Consider the following 20,137-nt stretch of genomic DNA (forward strand, 5'->3'; position numbering starts at 1 on the left):
TATTGACATGTATCTTCTATCTAGGTAGTAATTTTCCTTCCCTCCCCCTCCCATCCTTGCTAACTATCAAAGAATTTTTTTTCTGTGTGTAAAACTAGTCTTGATTTTTTATAAAAGTGGTCTCATACAATATTTGTCTTTTTGTGACTGACTTGTTTCACTTAGCATAATGTCCTCCAAATTCATCAATGCTGTAAGATGTTCTGCGGATTCATCATTGTTCCTTATCATTGCATAGTGTTCTATTGTGTATTTATTTTGTTTATTCATTCATCCGTTGATGGGCACTTAGGTTGTTTCCATCTTTTTGCTGTTATGAATAATGCTCCAATGAACATGTATGTGTATATGTCAATTTGTGTCACAGCTCTTATTTCTTTAGGGCATATACCTAGGACTGGGATTCCTGGATTGTATGGTGTTTCTATTTCTAGCTTTTTAAGGAAGTGCCATTCCATTTTCTATAGTGGGTGTACCATTTTACATTCCCAACAACAGTGTATAAGAGTTGCAATCTCCCCACAACCTTGCCAACATTTGTTATTTTCTGTTTTTTTTTTTTTTTGAGTAGTGCTAGTAAGGTCAGGGTGAGATAGTATCTCACTAAAGTTCTGATTTGCATCTCTTTTTGGCTAGTGAACGTGACATTTCTTCATGAGTTTGTTAGCCTCCTGAATGTCTTCTTTGGTGAAGTATCTGTTCATATCATTTGCCCATTTTTAAATTGGATCACTTGTCTTTTTGTTGTTGAGGTGTTGAAGTTTTCTGTAAATTTTAGAGATTAGATCCTTGCCAGATATGTCATAGTTCTCGCTTTACTCTTTTGGAGAAGTCTTTTGATGAGTGTGTTTAATTTTTAGGAGGTCTCATTTAACTAGTTCATCTTCTGCTGTTAGTGCATTTTTAGTTATGTTTGGTATTTTATTTATGCCATATCCCCTAGCATTGTCCCTATTTTTTCTTCTACGATCTTTAGAGTTTTATATTTAGGTCATTGATCCATTTTGAGTTAGTTTTTGTATATAGTGTGAGGTATGGGTCCTGTTTCCTTTTCTACAGATAGACACTCAGTTTTGCCAGCATCAGTTGTTAAAGAGGCTGTGTCTTCCCCATTTAATGGACTTTGGGCCTTTGTTGAAGATCAGCTGTCCTTAGGTAGATGGATTTATGTATGGCTTCTCAATTCTTTTCCATTGGTCTGTGTGTGTGTCATTTCACCAGTACCAGGCTGTTTTGACTACCATGGCTGTATAGTAGGATTGAAATCAGGTATTGTGAGGCCTCCTACTTTGTTCTTCTTCAGTAATGCTTTACTTAACAGGGCCTCTTTCCTTTCCATATAAAACTGGTGATTAGTTTTTCCATCTTGTTAAAGAATGGTGTTGGAATTTGGATTGGGATTGCATTATATCTGTAGATCACTTTGGGTAGTGTTATGGATTGAATATCTGGCAACTTGGCTAGGTCATGATTCCCAGTATTGTATGATTGCCCACCATTTTGTCATCTGATGTGATTTTCCTATGCATTGTAAATCCTATCACTATGATGTTAATGAGATGAATTATTGGCAATTATGTTGATGAGATCTACAAGATAAGATTGTGTCTTCAGCCAATCTCTTGGGATATAAAAGAGACAAGGGAGCAGAGAGGCAGGGGGACCTCATACCATCAAGAAGGAAGCACTAGGAGCATAGCATGTTCTTTCAACCCAGGGTCCCTGTGCTGAAAAGCTCCACAACTGGGGAAGATTGATGACAAGGACCTTCCTCCAGAGCTGACAGAGAAGACAAAGACTTCCCCTGGAGCTGATGCCCTGAATTTGAACTTGTAGGCTAGCTAGACTGTAAGAGAATAAATTTCTCTTTGTTAAAGCCATCCACTTTTGGTATTTCTGTTATAGCAGCCCTAGATGATTAAGATAGATAGTATTGACATTTTCACAATAATAAGTTTTTGTCTTAGAAGAAGTACAGCCAGAATGCTCCTTAGAAGCAAGGATAATGAGACTTCATTTCACATATTTTGGACATGTTATCAGGAGGGACCAGTCTCTGGAGAAGGACATCATGGTTGGAAAAGTGGAGGGTCAGCGAAAAAAGAGGAAGACCCTCAATAAGATGGATTGACACAGTGGCTGCAACAATGGGCTCAAACATAATAACGATCATGAGGATGGCACAGGACTGGGCAGTGTTTCATTCTGTTGTACACAGTGTCGCTATGAGTCAGAACCAACTCAATGGCACCTAACAACAACAACATCCATGAGTCTGGTATGTTTTTCCATTTATGTAGGTCTCTTTTGGCTTCTTGCAGTAGGGTTTTGTAGTTTTCTTTGTATAGGCATTGTACATCCCTGGTTAGATTTATTCCTAAGTATTTCATCTTTTAGGGGGCTGTTGCAAATGGTATTGTTTTCCTGATTTCCTTTTCAAAGTTCTCTTTGTTGATGTAGAGGAATTCAACTGATTTTTGTATATTGATCTTGTATCCTGCTACTGTGCTGAATCCTCCTGTTATTTCCATTAGCTTTCTTGTGGAATCTTTGGAATTTTCTCTATATGACTGTGATCATTAAGGCTGTGTGTCAACTTGGCTGGACCATGACTCGCAGTGGTTTGGCAGTTATGATGTAATTTGGCAGTCTTATGATGATGTAATCACATCCATGATGAGATTTGATATAATGTGGTCACCTCCATGATGGAATCTGCTGTGAGTAGCCAATCAGTTGAAAGGGAGTTTCCTTGGGGGTGTGGACTGCATGGAATATGAGTAGACTTTCTGGCAAGGCTCGTGGGCTTTTTCTCAAGCTGGATCCTGCAGTTGGCTCCTGTTCGTCTGACCTCTGGTTCTTGGAACTTGGGCTAGCAGCTTACCTGCTGTCTTGCCTGCCAATCTTAGGATTCATTGGTCTTCAAAGCCTATGAGCCAGAGCCCTGCTGTCTGACTTGCTGATCTTGGGTTTGCCAGCCCCTGTGGCTACGTGGATCAGGAGAAGCCTCTGTCGTGACCCACAGATTTGGGATATTGCAGCCTCTACAACTGCCGTGAGCCATTCCCTTTATATAAATTTCTCTGTATATACATATATTTATACACTTTACTGATTTTGCTTCTCTAGAGAACCCAGCCTAAGACAAGAATTGTATATCAACTGTGAATAGGGATAGTTTTATTTCTTCCTTACCCAGTTTGAATACCCTTTATTTCTTTTTCTTGCCTTATTGCTCTAGCTAGGATTTCCAGTAGAATGTTGAATAAGAATGGTGATAAAGAGCATCCTTATCTGGTTCCCATTCTCAAGGGGAATGCTTTCAGTCTTTCTCCATTGAGAATAATGTTATCTTTTGTTTTATTTAAATACCCTTTATTATGTTTTATTATTATTATTATGTTGAGAAAATTCCCTTCTATTCCTATTTTACTGAGAGTTTTTTTTTATCAGGAATGGATGTTGGACTTTATCGAATGCCTATTCTGCATTGACTTAGATGATTATGTGATTCTTTTGTTTTATTTATGTGGTTGATTACATTGATTTTCTAATGTTGAACCATCCTTGCATACTGGTACGAATCCCCCTTTGTCATGATGTATTATTTTTTTGATATGCTGTTGAATTGTATTGGCTATCATTTTGTTGAGAATTTTTACATCTATATTCATGAAGGATATTGCTCTGTAATTTTCCTTTTTTTCTGTGTCTCCCCTGGTTTTAAGGACCCGTGGCCACACAGTGGTTAGTGCTCAGCTGCTATCTGAAAGGTTGATGGTTCAAGCCCACCAGCCACTCTGTGGAAGAAAGATATGGCAGTCTGTTTTTATAAAGATTTACAGTCTTGGAAACCCTATGGGGCAGTTCTACTCTGTCCTATATTGTTGCTATGAGTCAGAATCAACTTGACAACAATGTGTTTTAGGTTTGCCTGGCTTTGGTATCAGGGTTATGCTGGCTTCAGAGAATAATCTAATTCATGTCTCTTGGTGAACATATGTACACTAACTTTTGGATGTAGACTTCAAAGTGGAATGGCAGGGTTCTAAGTCAAGCATTTGTTCAGCTTGATACCAGAAGGAAGAATTTAAGTACGTTTTAGGAGGAACACTCAGATTCTGAAAGTTGTGATCCACTAGTTCATGACCCCAGATGAGGAAGCTGTGAAATTTCTTTCTGGAGAACAGGGGGAAGGGGCTAGATTAGGCATGGCTGAGGGACCCTGGAGCCAGCCTGTGACTCCTTCCTATGAGGCTTTGGTCCCCTATCCTTGGTCTAGGGGTTTCCAGACTGTCCTTCATGGAGGTGTCTCAGGCCGTTTGGGAGCGATGGGGCAGAAGGGCTTTATGCTTCATTTGTCTGCTTTAGCCCAAGTACTTCTGTGTCTTCTTTATATACTGGGGTTCTGTGGATGACTTCGTTTGTTTTGTTTGTTTGTTTTAATGTTTTAGCTGTTCTGATATTTGAAAATCAACTGGCCTAAGGTTCCTTCCAGCTGGAAAATTCTATCTTGGGAGCAGGAGGTGGGTGTGGGAAGGGTTAAACGTTATTCAGCCAACGAGCAGGGTTGGGCCTCAGTGACCTTTTAAAGTTCTTATTGCTTGGTTTTCAATGCAGGGCGATCTCATAACATTCTATAAAACATAATGTCCAAACAAAACAAAGCAGCTACTGAAGCCTAAATGAGGCAGAGAAGGCTGAACTTTGAAGAACATTTAAGTAGAATTTCAGCCAGGGTCCTGAGGACTCTGTCCTTCACCCATCCCCCTCCGTTACATTTTTCTTTCTCCTTTGACTGCTCCTGGTAGCAGTCACTTGGGTTTGTTTGGGTTCAGAATGGTTCCCATTTTTGCCAAGGAGTGGGTGACATGGGCAGCCTGTGTGCCCCTCTCAAGGGTGGTGGCCTTCTTTCCTCCAACACCAGGCCAAGTTTGGGATTGTGGTTTCACTTGGAGAGGCAGGCTGGGTGTTCATGGGCCCAGGGAGGAATGTCTCTGCCTTGGCATGTAGCTCTGAGTCAACAGGCCTGATAAACAGCCCATTTCCCGGGGTCTGCAGGCCACAAAGCCCCTAGCTGCTGAGGGATCTGTCTACCCTCCTCTTCCTGAAACAGCTGTTTATTCTCTTGATAGGAGTTGGAGTGAAGCATCTTTCCTTCCTCCTAGCCCTGCCTCCTGCTACACAACGGAGCTCAATAGGACTTTGTTATTTTGCCTTTTACACTGGGGGGAAAGATGCAGATGATGAGGTATGTGAAATATTGAAATGATTTACTTCTACCCTGCCAAGGTCACTGGGGAAATTGCGCTCAAACTGCTGTGTGGATCTACCTGGAGGAGGAACCTTGCTTTCCCTGTAACCCCTCTCTGGTTCCTCCAGCAGTTTGGGAAGTAGACAGCCTCCCCCCCGCCCTGCCCCCCCACACACAAAATCAGGCCTTGGGTCTGGGAGCTGGCGGGATGCTGGCTCAGTGACTTCCGCTGTAAGCTCTGCTTTATTTTGCTTCCCTTGGCAGGAACTCACAGGGCTGCAGTAGTGCTTGCAGCCTGGGGTTTTCTCTACAGGATTCAAGGTGACAATGCTGGGCTAGGGGAGAGTCGTGGGGACCCCAGGAGTATTGTGGGTGGACGCAAAGACTGACCCTCTCAGGGTAGTACAGTGTCCTTCATTTAACTTACCTTATTTCTCTCGGAAAAGCCCTTGCATAGTGATTTCTGGGCCAGGCAGGAATGAAAAACTAGCTGGATACAGGCTTTAGACTTTCTGAAGGGGATTCAAGAAATAGCGCTATAAGATGTACCTCCAAGAACAGGTTGCTCTGTTTGTGATGGCTGGATTGACAGCTGGGTATTTAGTCTAAGACTTGTCTCTTATTTTCCTCTGTCTGTGTTTACTCTAACCCTTGTAATAAAAAACATAACTGGAAACAGCCGTCCATGTATTTCTTTTCCTGAATTGTACCGTGTTTCTTTGATGGGGAACATTTTTCCAGAATGCCTTCATATTTACTGAGGCTCCAGGAAATAAGGAACTCTCCCTCCTCACCCCCAGCCCCATCCCCATCCCCATGTCCAGAGCTGGCAGGGGAATCAGGTACCTCCACCTCAGGCAAGTGTCTTTACTTTGCTAAAGCTCAGTTTCCCCAGCTAGACAGGTAAGACAGTGATGCCACACCGACCATGGGGAGGAAGGAATGAGACGGGGTGAGTGAGGCAGAAGGGTCTGCCAATGCTCACCACTCACAACGGGCTTCAGCTCTGAGGAAAAGCTAGCCTTCAGAGGAGTTTGGCCAGTGGTTGGTAGCATTGGGTCAGTTGTGCGTAATCACGAGAGGCAAAATGAGATGCACCAAGGAGATCCAAGGGATTAGCCCATGGATAAACCTTCATGATTATCAGAACAACTTAGTGGCTAAAAGTGGCATGGGGCGGGGGAGGAGGACGACTCCCTGAATCTGAGTCCCAGCTCCATCACTTCTGAGCCTCCATTTCACATTTATAAAATGGGGATAATAATAAAGTGGACTTGATAGGGTCTTTGTGAGGCTTAACTGAGAGGCTGTTGGTAGATCATTCAGCCCTGGGCCTGGTCTGGGCTTAGTCTGGAAAGATCTAGGTGTGGCGGGCCTGAAGCCTAGACAAATTTCAGAGCATTTTTTAGTTTACTGTGGTAAAACATACATAGCAAAAAAATTGCTATTTTAACCATTTTTTAAGTGTACAATTCAGTGACATTAATTACATTCACCATGTTGTACAACCAGCACCACCATCTATTTCCACGTTTTTCATCACCCCAAACAGAAACTCAGTACCCTTTCAGCAATAATGCCCCATTCCTCCCTCCCCCTAGCCCCTGGCAACGGCCAAATAAACTTATATTTCTATGCATTTGTCTAGTCTAGATATTTTCTATAAGTAGAACCATAGAGTATTTGTTCTTTTGTGTCGGGGACACCTTTAAGATAGAGAACACAAAGTTGCAAATACATATTAGACATGAAAGTGAAAATTTACCGTATGAGAAAAGGTATCGCACAAATAACAAAAACTGACAAATATTCCAAAATTTGAAAAATTCATAAAACAACATAATAAAATAATGTAAAGATAACAAAAATGATTACTTAGCCACCTGGTGCACCCGTCATATGGCTTGGCTGCCATACTCTTTGCTTGCCTCTTGATCTGACAATGATTTTGTAGTCTGCTTTTTGACAGAAACAGAAAGAAATCATTTTTCTGTCTAGCATGTCTAATCCATGGTTGTTCTTATTACTGAGAATTTAAAAGAGTTTCTTTCAGCCTGACAACTTGTTAGTGGTCATACCATGTGTTATAAATCTTTTAGTAGTTTCTTGCTCAGGTGGCAGTTCTTGCCCATGGACTGGCCCTCCGAAGGACTCAGCCCTTGGATCCTCACTGGGCATGGAGGTGGTGGGGATGACAACTGGACCTGGGTCCTGCCCCTTGAATCCTGGGTAGGGGACATGAGGTGGCTGTGAGGCCTGGATCATAGTGATCCCTGAGCAGGGAGTGGAGCAGAATCTAGTTCAGCTGCTTTTCCTTTAGGTCAAAGGCGAGGGTATCTCAACAAGGTCCACCTGGGGCAGGTTATTCTCTGGGCCCAGGTGGGTGTGCAGGTAGTGGGGTCAGCCCCTCAGGCTCTGCCTGCAGTCCCAGGAAATCACCAGGACTAAGGATGATCCCCTGGGTTGGCTCCTTGCCTCTGGGAGGTATTTGGGGCTTTTCGCCCCAGCCCCAATGGGAGGTCAGGCCCAGACTTGCAAAGGACCTCTGCAAATGAGGGGCCCTGACACCTGAGCTTCATTAGCTTCCTGGTAAGTTAGCCTCTGCGCTCAAGGCATATTGGTTGGTAATCTTTTCCAATCATTACCTCAAGGGATTCACATGAGCGACTGCAGAAAGATGAGCTCCATGTGGCTACGTGAACTGCCCTCTTGTGAAATGAGATACCCAGCCCTGTGGTTTATTTCTCATCTGTGTCCCGAGTCAATCAGGAAAGCCTGTGAGGGAAAGTTAAGTCGAAATGCCTCCTTTCACAGACAAGAAGACCGAAGCCCAGAGAAATCCCATTACTCCAGTTTACAAAGCTGGCTGTGTGTTGGAGCTGGGGCTAACGTGCAGACTGCCCTTCCCTGCCCAAATGTAACACTAGGTTGGTCAGGGCTGCGCAGCCAGGCTCTCTCCTCATTGCTGTACACACTAGAGCTGACTGTTTCGTAACACCCCATGGGGGTTTGTGGTCTTGGCCCCTAACTGTTCTGTGCAGGTGCTGCCTTGGGGGATCTAGACTCCTCTCTCAGAGACCCACAGCTGCATTTTAAGAGACTAAGCTCTGAGCCAGGTGTTTCTGAACCTCTCACATTAAAAATCACCATCATCGTTAGAGCTGCCATTTGTGGAGCATTTACGGACCTCCGGGCGAGGCTAAGTGTTTCACGCACTCGATCTCCTCTTGTCCTTGCAAGAGCTCTGTGAGGAGGGTGTTTGAATCTCCGTTTGATAAATGTAAATAGAGTCTCAGAGTTAAGGTAACTGGTCCAAGGTACACATCTAGGATTCACAACCAGTTTTGCTACTTTGAGTCTTTTAAATGTTTACTTGGCCTAATTTTTACCTGGAATGCTGGATCTAAACACCCTCATTTACAGTTGAGCATTTGGGAGACTAAACGTTGGAGTCCTGTTCAACATCATTGTTATGGATTAAATTGCATCCCCCCAGAAATGTGTATCAACTTGGCCAGGCCATGATTCCCGGTATTGTGTGGTTGTCCATCATTTTGTGATCTGATGTGATCTATCCCTATGTGTTATAAATCCTAACCTCTGTGATGTCAATAGAAAACTCTGGTGGTGTAGTGGTTAAGAGCTATGGCTGCTAACCAAAAAGGTCAGCAGTTCGAATCCACCAGGCTCTCCTTGGAAGCTCTGTGGGGCAGTTCTACTCTGTCCTATAGAGTTGCTATGAGTTGGAATCAACTCGATGGCAATGGGTTTGGTTTTTTGTTTTGGTATGATGTCAGTGAGGCAGGATTAGAGGCAATTATGTTAATAAGGCAGGACTAATCTACAGGATTATGTTGTATCTTGAGTAGGTTTCTTTTGAGATATAAAAGAGAGAAGCGAGGAGAGGGACCTCCTACCACCAAGCAAGAAGAGCCAGGAGTGGAGTACATCCATTGGACCCAGGGTCCCTGCACTGAAAAGCTCCTTTACCAGGGGAAGACTGATGTCAAGGACCTTCCCCCAGAACCCACAGAGAGAGAAAGCCTTCCTTGGGAGCTGGCACCCTGAATTTGGACTCTTAGCCTCCTAGACTGTGAGAGAATAAATTTGTTTGTTAAAGCCATCCACTCGTGGTATTTCTATTAGAGCAGCACTGGATAATTAAGATAGTTGTTAACACCCAATTAGTTTGCCTGCATCCTTCCCTGTCCCAACTGCCCCCCCACTACTTTTCCTTTGCCACAGTTGTCACTATCTGACATAATACACATTTTTTTTTAGTATCTTGACTCCCCATTAGAATGTAAGCTCGGCATTGGTCTTGTTTACTGAAGTATCTTCAGTGCCAAAAACAGTGTCTGGCACATAGTAGTCTGACTCTGTGTTTGTTGAATGAATCTGTTGCAGGGCAGGACTGGTGCTCCATTCTGACACTCCTCAGAACTTGCCTTACACATTTATCACTCCACAGGCACTTGTGGCTCACCTACTGCGTGCCAGGGCCTGCACCAGTCTGGACCCATCACAACAGTCCAAAAGTGATTAGGCTTGAGCAGAGCAGGGGCAGTTCTGAGGGGAGGGGGGATGCGTTCCCGGGAAGCAATAGAGCAATCAAAGCTGAGAGAGAAATTCTCTGGCCTCTGGGAAGGTGGAAGCGGGTGGGGAAGGCTTGGTTTCCTCTGCTACCGCTTTCACCAAGCCTGATTCCTGTTCTTGTGGAGATAATGGCTTTTCCAGGGCCTCTGAGTGGACTGTTATTCAGAGATGTTCACCTTTTCCCCTGAAATGCAATGGAGAAAACAGGGTCCACTAGAATTTCCTTAAGAGAGGAATTCTGTTTGGAAGGAATACCTTGATTTAGCCCAGTTTGGGTGGAGCTAGGAGGTTCTCTGAGGCTGTGTGTGCATATTGTTCCGTCTGAGACAGGTTGCGGGTGGGTAGGGAGGAATTAATTTATGGGCCACATGCAAAAAGTCTGTCTGAGACTCCAGGGAAGTAAAAGAGGAAAAGGAGGAGGGTAAGGGCGAAGCTAAGAAGGTGGAGAAATGAGAGAGGCTTTGCAATGTGACCCTGCCTTGCAAAATGCCACCACATAGTTAGCAAATCTACACACAATCCTGGAGGCCTGGTGAGAGTGGCTTTATTTGGGAGCTTGTGCAGGGGCCGAGTTCTGGGTGACTCTGTGTGGCCTGAGAGCAGCCCATGTAGGGTGGTAGGATGAATTCAGAGAGAAATCAGAAGAATGTAAGTCAGAGGACTTTAGAGGTCATGGAAGGGTTGGAACCATCACAGGCTGTGCTGCTGGAGCTGGCTGAGTTCACCCAGTACTCTAAGGGGTGGGGCCCAAGAGGTACACAGGCCCATTTGAGATAGGGTCTAAGTGCTCCATAGATCTTAATTCTGTGCTCTGTGCCTTTAATGGGGAATTATAGAAGCAAACCCATGTTTCTTACCTGGCTAGATAAGATAATCAACCATCAATCTTCAGGATTATACCTTTTTTTTTTTTAATTCTAAAGACATATGTAAAAGAGAAGAATTTTTAGACTATGTTGACTGCCAAATGCTTCCTTTTTGTCTAGAGAGAAAAAAATGTTTTAAAAGACCCTTTGGCCATCCAGCCAACCCTTCCTTCTCCGGAGACTTAGATTCAAGATCTCGGAAGCATGTGTATACCCATTTCCAGTGCTTTGCTAAAGAATGTAAAATTGGCTTATTCAGGCAGCTTCCAATTATAAGTCTCCCTAACAAGAGTGACAATTGGCTGCAGCAAAAGTAGGCAAACGTAAGCCATATGTGAAGTTCAGAAAGAAATAGGCTTCTAGAGTTGTCTCTAATGCTAATTTCTGAAGTAAAAATATCATGAACGCCTGCATATTTGGGGTGGGGATTAGAAAGTGTTCTGATTTTGGCTCTCCCTGATGTGTCAGAAACCCTGGTGGTGTAGCTACAGCTGCTAACCAAAAGGCTGGCAGTTCAAATTCACCAGGCGCTCCTTGGAAACCCTATGGGTCAGTTCTACTGTGTCCCATAGGGTCGCTATGAGTCAGAATTGACTCTACGGCAACGCGTTTGGTTTGGTTTGTTTTTTTTGGATGTAAGCGTCAATGTTCTCTACCACGGGAGTTTGTGTGTTTCTCTGTTTAATGTTTCTTACAACTCGGAGACAATTTGCATTTGATCCGCAGCCTCATCAGCACGTGCAGGGTGTTGCAGCAGGGCCTGGACTTGATTAAAGAGAATCAAAGTTGTAGCCCACCTCCGAGGAGTTCTTGATCAGGCTGGGGCGCAGGACAGATGAGTAAACCTTTAGTGTCCCTAATTTGCATCTATTTGCACTTCCTTGCTTAGCATGTTCTTATTTTAAAACCCCATTCTTTTCCCCCAAATAGGTACTTGCAAAGTACCAATCGTTGTGCTGTCTCACTGGATATTCCCAGCAGCCCACTTTATGGATGTCAGTGATAAGAACTAGCACTTTTTGAGCATTTATACTGTGCCAGGCACAGTGCTAAGCATTTTATGGACATTATCTCTTGTGATCATTACTATTTTTGTCCTCATTTTAAAGGCATGGAAACTGATTTAATGTAACCCAGTAGTGGCCCACTATCCTTTTTTGAAAACTTGGGGCCAGATAGGTTGGAATTCAGAATTTTGGGGATATGGCAGATATATATTATCTAACATCCCAGTGCGGCAGTACCACATAATGCAAAACATCAATATTTATGTAAAGAAATATGTAAAGAGTCTCATTAAGTGATGGAAAGATTATTGATAGTCTCACATCATTTGGGACCTTGGTGCCAAATGAATTACAAAAAAGTTTTCTGAGTTTTTGGGATTTTGCAATTGTGGATAAGGGCCTGAGGAACTGCAGTGTGCTCAGGGTTTCCCAGTTTTGTGTGTGTCAGAGTTGGGACTCAGACCCCCACTTTGATCCAAAGCCTGTCTTATTTGGATCTTACACTTCTCTGGGAGCAAAGACATCAGCATGGAGAGAGGGCCACGGCCTCAGCTCCAGATCTGTTTGCTCCTAAACCCAGGACTTTTCTAGCACTCAGTGCTAGTGGGGCTGAGTTGAATGCAGCCACCCACATTCTCTGACTTTGCCTGGGCCATATGTGCCAACTCATGTGGTATTTACAGGGAAGATGCTCGAGACTTAGGTTTGCATGTGGCCCAAGAGGCCCATCTTTTAAGGGACTCTGGAATACCACCAATCATAGTTTCACCTGAAAGATGGAGGTTGGGTTATAACTTTGAGTTCAGCTTTAGCTTTTTTCCAAACAGAATTCACTTTCTAAGCAAGGATTAATAGAAAGTTGTGGCTGAAAATTTAGTTCTTACTCTTCTTTAGCTGGTATATTGAGAGTCCTCAAGACCATTCACAGGTTCAATGATTTTCTAGAAGGACTCACAGAGCTCAGAAAAGCCATGATACTCATGGGTATAGCTTACTAGTGAAAGGATACAGATTAAAATCAGCAAAGGTAAAAAGCACGTAGAGCAGAGTCCAGGAGAGACCAGATGTAAGATTCCAGTTGCCAGAGCACCCATGTGACTGATGTTAGATCCTCGGAATCCAGTCCCTTCTGCCTCAAGGGAAAACTATCTGTGGCCCAAGGCCCCAGGTATATAGACACTCTGATCAGGCAGGATATTCCAGGGGTTTAGAGGTTATCTCTCAGGAGGTGGTCAAGGGCTTGTCCTTTCTTTGGAATGTTTGGATAACCTAGACCTACTGAATTAACCCTTTACCGCACAACTGGATTTAATAATAAAGGTCATGCAGCACATGAGATTTGAGACAGGAATCTTAGAATTCCCTTTTAAAAGAATTGGAAAATAACCAGTCACCTGAAGGGACAAATTTCAGTGTTACTCTCATTTTATTTCATCAGTTCATTAAAATATTTATCGAGGGCTTCCTCTGTGTGGGGCACTTGGGATTCAAGTTTGAATAAGATACCTCCTGCATTTAGGAAGAGATGAAGCTATATGCAAATATTACCGTGTGAGCCACCTCCAAAAGCAATGTGAATAGAGTGATGGGGGAGCTTGAGGAGTGATGGGGGAGCTTGAGGAGAGAGGGGGATTTGGCTGGTGGTCAGGATGCTCTGGGGGGTCGGATGTAGCTTCACAAAGGCAATGACATTTGATGCACAGCATGGCTGATTGGGTCTCCACTGTCTCTTGGTTCGAACAAGGTTCATTCCAGTTCAACCCCTGCTGAGAATTTGCATTTCTACCCCCATATATACTGAATCAGAATCTATAGTTTATCAAGGTTCCCAGGTGATTCTTACGTATAACTGTCTGGAAACATGTTAGAAATTCAAATTCTGAGCAGGGGTTCGAACCAGAATAAACCGGCCTTCTTCTCATCTCCTCTGTCCTACTTCTAAATGGTGGCATTTTCAGTCCAGGGCCTTCTTATTTCCTTTTCTCTTTCTACATTCTCTTCCCAGGTAATCTCATCCATTTCCTTAGTGTTAATACTTTCCATGTATGGGCAACTCCTCAAATTGCATGTCTGGTCTACATCTTTCTGCTGAACTCCCAACTTGAATGTCCACTTGCCTACTTGGACATTCTCCATTTAGATGTTCACAGACACCTCAAAATTAACATGTCCCAGATGGAACTCATGATTCTTATCCCCCAAACCTATTCCTCCCCTGACCTGTCTGACCCATCTCAGGAAATACTGTAAGTGTCCACCCGGCTGCTCAAGCAGAAACCTTGCTTACTCCCTCTCTTTCATCCCTGGTGTCTGAATTACAGCCAAATCCTATCAGTTCTCTCGCCAAGTGTATTTTGAATCAGTCTAATTATCTCCATCTCCTCTGCTACCTTTCTAGCACTGATCACCCACTCTGTTGACTCACCTCATGTCTGCACTTGTCCTTCTCTTATGCATCCTTTGTGTCCCAGCAGCCAGAGAGGTCTCTCCCTGAATGACGTTGGAGCCAGTCACTCTCAGCTTCAGACGGTTTTGTGGCTCCCTATCTTCCTTTCCATGGCCTTCAAGGCTTCGTCTGACCCAGCCTCTGCCCACCACTCCATCTTACTACCAACCACCACCATCTACCTTGCTTTTTAGGCTCAGCAAATCTGAGCTTAGAGAAGTTCAGTATCTTGTTCTTATTTGTTTTATTTTTAAACACAGATAGTTTTTTCTCCTGTTGCTTGTTATAGATGCTGTTACTGAAATAGTCTCATTCCTTCTCATGGCCCTTCTCATCCTTTTTTGTCCTCTTTCCATCCATTAGGACTCAGCTTTAAAGTCCCCTTCTCAGCAAGCCCTTTCCTGACCACTCAAGTGAAAGTATATCCCTCCCTGATATTCTCGACATAATAGCCCTCTCCCCCTTGAATCACAATTTTATACAGCAGTCAAGAAATATTTGGGTACCTGCTGTGCACCAGTTGTTAGTTTGCTTGTGGGGATGGGGGGAGGGGGAAATGGTGCCTCACAATCTGGTGAGGCCTAAATTGTAAAGGGCCAGAGTTGTCTTCTCGTCAGAGCTTGGGGCATGTAGAAAATATATCAAGGGCAGCAGAGCAATGGAATGGAGTGGTTCTTTGCAGTCATGCAGAGAGCTAGGGTGATGTGAGTCAGGAGGCAGCTGGAGTCCATGGGGACTATTTATAGCCTGGATGGTGCATAGGTAAACACCAGGCAAACACTCCCTCACTCTCCTATTCTCTATCCATGGCAGATGTCATCATCAGTTGGGATACTTTGGTAGACATTATAATCAATCCAGGTATGTACTCTCTGAGCCCCAAATGGCTTTAGCATTACTCCCAACACAGGAAACCCTGCCAGTTACAGTGACACCTGTGAGAGCCAGAACTTGACAGGACTGCTTTGTTTTTCCAGGTCTCTCAAATTTTCCGCCTTTGACAGGGTACAGTCTTACCACTTTTCTATCGCTACCTGTTAGTGGAAAATATTTGAGATTTCCTTCTCTGACAGGTTTCTGCCTTACACAGATTCCAGTTTTCAAAGGTTTTACTGTAGCTGAATTGGCCTAATTTGCCATTGTAGGCCTGCACAACTTAAGGCAGAGCACACCCTTTGGCTCTAGTTAAATACCCTGAAACTTATCTTTTTAGAGAGGATATAGATAAAAGGCATTTTTTAAAACCATACCTCATTCTGGATTGAATTTATTTAATCTATTTTTTCCCCTCTTCTTTCTTCCCAGGAGAAAATAATGAATGTCAAAGGAAAAGTAATGCTGTCAATGCTGGTTGTCTCAACTGTAATTGTTGTGTTTTGGGAATATATCAACAGGTAATTATGAAATATGATGAGATAATATTGGTGAAAGTACTGACTCTAATCTGCTAGTATCAGCTGAGTCACCACGTTGAATTAAAATTAGGATTAACTGAAATTATAAATAAGGGATCCCACCCTTCCTATATCCCTGGGAACTATCTTTAAAATCATTAGATCTCCCAGTAACTTCTGGCGAATTAATCATTATCTTCCTTCTTGCTATGTTCCCAATATCTTGATTATTATACCTCTGCACTTTTGGGGAGGGGTCCAGGGATGGTGAAGTCAAGTGAAGCCCAAAATGTAATTTTCAATTATTTGTATGATTAGATACGGAAATTGCCTTAAGAAAATTCAGACAGGAATTCCATAAGAGATCCACTTTAACTTTTGCAATCCTAAAATATTTGCAGAGTTTAAAGGAGCAACTCAAGTTGCTGACTTTTGTTGCAAAATAGACTGTTTCAGTCCCTGGTGAGTCATTGTGCCTGGCTAAAGTTTTTGGGTTTTTTTTTTTTTTAACTCTGGAAAGCAAAATGAATGAATCATTTCTGAGTTTTCAAACTTACCAGTAGATTCACCTCAAATACATGAGCTGCTTCTCTGCTTTTTGAAACTACAATGCCTCAGCAATTCCAGCTAACAGAGGCTTCTGCCAGAAAGAAGTCTGTGCAAGCAGCCATAAAAATGCATACCTTTGACTAAGAGGCATGGGGAAGCTCAGCCATTAATTTCAGGAAGTCCACCGTACAACTATGGGCAGGGAGAGCTGACTTGGCACTATTAGTATTTACATGGTGAAGTATTTTAATGGCCCCCAAATTCAAGATGGTGGCCTGGATTTACACTGGAACATGTCTTTCATTTCTTAAATTCCAAAGTTCGAAGAGCCAGCAGGACCACCTTGACTATTAAAAAAGGAACTGTCCCTTTAGGTTGCATCAATGGGAGAAGGAATCCCGGAATACTGGAGCTGTTAGTCCCTGGACTTCTGCACAGATTTAACCACTTCTGTTATTATCCTATGTTATTTTGTTTCATTCTGAACGACTCATTTAAGAAAAACTTGACAAGCTAAAATGTGACCAAGTTGATGAAAGGTCTGGAAAACAGGTCTTTCACATTGAGGAAGCTGGGGATACTCAGTACAAAGAAGAGGTAACCCAGAGTTGGGAGCGGTGCCCTGGGGCTATATCTTAAGTACTTGTTGAGTAGTTAAGAGCAAGAACTCCAGAGCCAGACTGACTCAACTGTGTCCTGTGCCACCACTTGCCTCCTCTGTGACTTTGGGCAAGTTATTCAGCCACCTTGTTCCTCAGTTTCCTTATCTTTAAAATGGGGACAATAGTACTTACCTCAGAGGGTTGTGTATAAAGCACTTAAAACAAAACCCTGGGGCTAAATGAGTACTCAGTAAATGCTAGCTGGTATCATCATCATCATCTGCTCCAGAGGGCAAAGCAGGACATTGGATTTTGACAAACAGAAGGAAGAGCTCTAGCAGTTGGAAGAGTCCAAAAGAAGAACAAATGTCCTTTGGGGTTCCTGCCTTGAGTTGGAATGCTTAATTGGATAACCTTCAAGCTCTGACTCTGAATGCTTGATTGGATGACCTTGGTCTTTTAGTCATAGCCAGGGTTGTACTGCCATATTTTGGGTGGTTCCCTAAATTAAAATATGGGAGCCAAAGTCCCAAATGTACATGCTGGCACTGGCCTCGCATGGAGAGGGTTATTTTTCAGTGCTGAGCACATTCTTTCAGCACGGTGACCACAGCAGATACTGGCTACTCTTCAGGGCCTTCCTCTAGCACCAGGGCTCCAACCACATCACTCTCAAACATGTGGAGTCTACTTGAATGTGTGCAAGAGGCTTAAAAGGCAGCCGATCCTTTGCTATTTTATGAATCAACACGTGACATGTGATGGCTTAAAGTGAGCTGAGGATACTAACCTCAGACAGGTGGGCAGCACTGACCGAAAAGGAATTTAAAACAAGCAGTTGCTATCAAGTCAATTCCAATTCATGGTGACCCCGTGTGTGTCAGAGTAGAACTGTGCCTCACTGGGTTTTCAGTGGTGGTTTTTCAAACGTAGATCACCAGGCCTTTCTTCTGAGGCACTTCTGGTGGACTCAAACTGCCAACATTTGGGTTAGCAGCCGAGCACATTAATCATTTGCACCACCCAAACCAAAAACCAAACCCAGTGCCGTCGAGTCGATTCTGACTTATAGCGACCCTACAGGACAGAGTAGAACTGCCCCATAGAGTTTCCAAAGAGCGCCTGGCGGATTCGAACTGCCAACCCTTTGGTTAGCAGCTGTAGCACTTAACCACTACGCTACCAGGGTTTAGTACTCCAAAAAGGATTTTAGAATTACTAAATAGAAAAAGTCAACCGATTAGTCAATAGAGCATCCTGGGCAGAATTTGATATGAGGATCAATAAAAAAAAATCACAGACTGTTAGAGCTGGAAGAAACCTCAGGAGTTATAATAAAACAATAATGATGGTGATGGCGGTTATGATGATAGCAGCTACTAGTTATGGACTGTTTGGTCTGTGTTGGGCATTACCTCCAGGTCTTGTAACAGCCCTGCAGAGTAGGTATTATTCCAAGTTTCTAGATGAAAAACCTGAATCTCAAAAATGTGAAATGAAAAAATTATCTATGTAAGACCAAATGGACAACAGCTATTCTAAAGCATAGATGAAAAGGTCGGGGGGAGGGAGTGAGTTTAAGTTAGTAAGAGTGAAACAGCTAGAGTAGAAATAATGAGATTGTTGACATAATGTGAAAATGTAACCAGTGTCACCGATCGTTATGTCTAGAAACTGTTGAATGGGAATGGATTTTGCTGTGTATATTTTTACCAAAAATAAAAGAAAATATTATTAAAGAAAAAATGTTAAATGACTTGTTCAAAGTCACATTTTCAGAAAGACTTAGGGCCCGGGCTGGCTGATTGCAGCCCATTCTCTTTACTACACAACCCTTCCCTTAGTCACCTAAACCTACAAGTCACGAGCCTCCATTTTTCAAATGACAAAATGGAGACCAAATAGGTTAAGTCGCCTAACAGTGAATTTAAGTCCAGGTTCTCACTGAAAATTCAGATCTTCTGATTCATTGTCCGGGACTCCTTCTTCGGCTACTTGTCTATGCTGAGTGTTGTGCAGGATATAAGGAAAACCAAGCAGAACTCCTACCTTCAAGGGTTTATGATCTAGATGGGGCAATATGACATGTGCATACAAAAGAGGTGGCCACATCTGAGCTCCAGATCTGTTTGCTCCCAAACCTAGGACTTTTCTAAGCACTCAATGCTAATATTCTTGACTTAGACTTCAAGTGGCTTTTTTCAGTTGTGGGGCTGAGTTGGATGCAGTCATCCACATTCTTTGACTTTGCCTGGGCCTCACCTGCCAGCTAACTGCTCCCCCACGGCAGCTCTGGCACCTCTTGTGGACTGCTCTCCAGGGACCTTTTTCAGATGCAAATGAGACCCTGTCTCTTCCCTGTTTAAATCCCTTCCAGGGCAAAATCCCCAGCAAGTCCCATCACTATCTCCCCACTGGCTACTTCTCTTTTGAAGTGCATATTTTTGCTCTTCCTTGGACACCCTTCCTTCCCACTTAGTCTTCATCTGATGACCTCCTACTCATCCTTCAGGTCTCAGCGAAAGCATTTCTCCCTCCTCTAGGAAAACTTCCAGGCTTGCCCATTAAGAGCTTATGGTTACTTATGCTTTTTCTTTGTAGCATGTCTTGGAGTTGGAAGTCATGTAGCTGGGTGATTATCTGAATAGGGTCTGCCTTCCCTTCTACCTTGTATGCTCCACTAGGAGGGGGACTGTGTCTTGGCCAACACTGTATCCCCTGCACTTGGCATGTAACACATGCTCAGCAAGTATTTGTTGAATGATTGAATGGAAGTGGCCCACTAGAGGATTCATATATTCAGCAGGCCAGCAGCCTTGCAGGTGTCTTAAGACAGTGTTACAGCCTTCCTTAGTTTAAAAAATGCCTATTGGAGCTGCTCTGTAGACAGCTGGGTTGGACAAAGCATTAGGCTCTGTAAACCCAATAACCCAGTGCCGTCAAGTCGATTCTGACCCATAGTGACCCTATAGGACAGAGTAGAACTGCCCCATAGAGTTTCCAAGGAGCGCCTGGCGGATTTGGGAGGAAGAAATAAATCCTGGGCAAATGGTGTTCCCATTCTCATTAGGTAGCAGGAGAGGACCCACCTGTATAGCCATTCTTCCTAAGCGAAGCCACCTGTGGGCAATGTTGTTAGGTGCCGTCGAGTCGGTTCCCTGTGTACCACAGAACAAAATGCTGCCCAGTCCTGCGCCATCCTCATAGCTGTTATGCTTGAGCCCATTGCTGCAGCCTCTGTGTCAATCCATCTGGGCAATAGAGAGCTCATTTTTTAAAATCATGATCTGATATTATCCAGAGACCTCCTTCCCACCGCTGTGGTAGTTAATGTTGACGTGACTGCAATTGCAAATTCCTAGTCTCCTGACATCATTGGTTATGTCTCAGAGGAAGGTAGGAACCTGGGAGTAGCCAAAACCC

At 43.5% G+C, this 20,137-nt stretch overlaps 1 protein-coding gene across 4 annotated transcripts in view; it reads left to right on the top strand.

Annotated features, from left to right (window-relative positions):
- The window catches only part of GGTA1 (glycoprotein alpha-galactosyltransferase 1 (inactive)), a 96,796-nt gene that overhangs the window by 46,733 nt on the left and 29,926 nt on the right, over positions 1–20,137 (top strand). For 2 of the 4 annotated variants that reach the window (XM_064291497.1, XM_064291495.1), the window contains exons 2-3: positions 5,136–5,251; positions 15,475–15,563. In XM_064291497.1, coding sequence (XP_064147567.1) covers positions 15,484–15,563 — 80 coding nt within the window. In that variant the 5' untranslated portion in view covers positions 5,136–5,251; positions 15,475–15,483. The remainder of the gene's footprint in view (positions 1–5,135; positions 5,252–15,474; positions 15,564–20,137) is intronic. The other 2 variants (XM_064291498.1, XM_064291496.1) reach the window with 1 other exon arrangement.

The sequence above is a fragment of the Loxodonta africana genome, chromosome 9 (assembly GCF_030014295.1).
Source record: "Loxodonta africana isolate mLoxAfr1 chromosome 9, mLoxAfr1.hap2, whole genome shotgun sequence".
Taxonomy (NCBI): domain Eukaryota; kingdom Metazoa; phylum Chordata; class Mammalia; order Proboscidea; family Elephantidae; genus Loxodonta; species Loxodonta africana.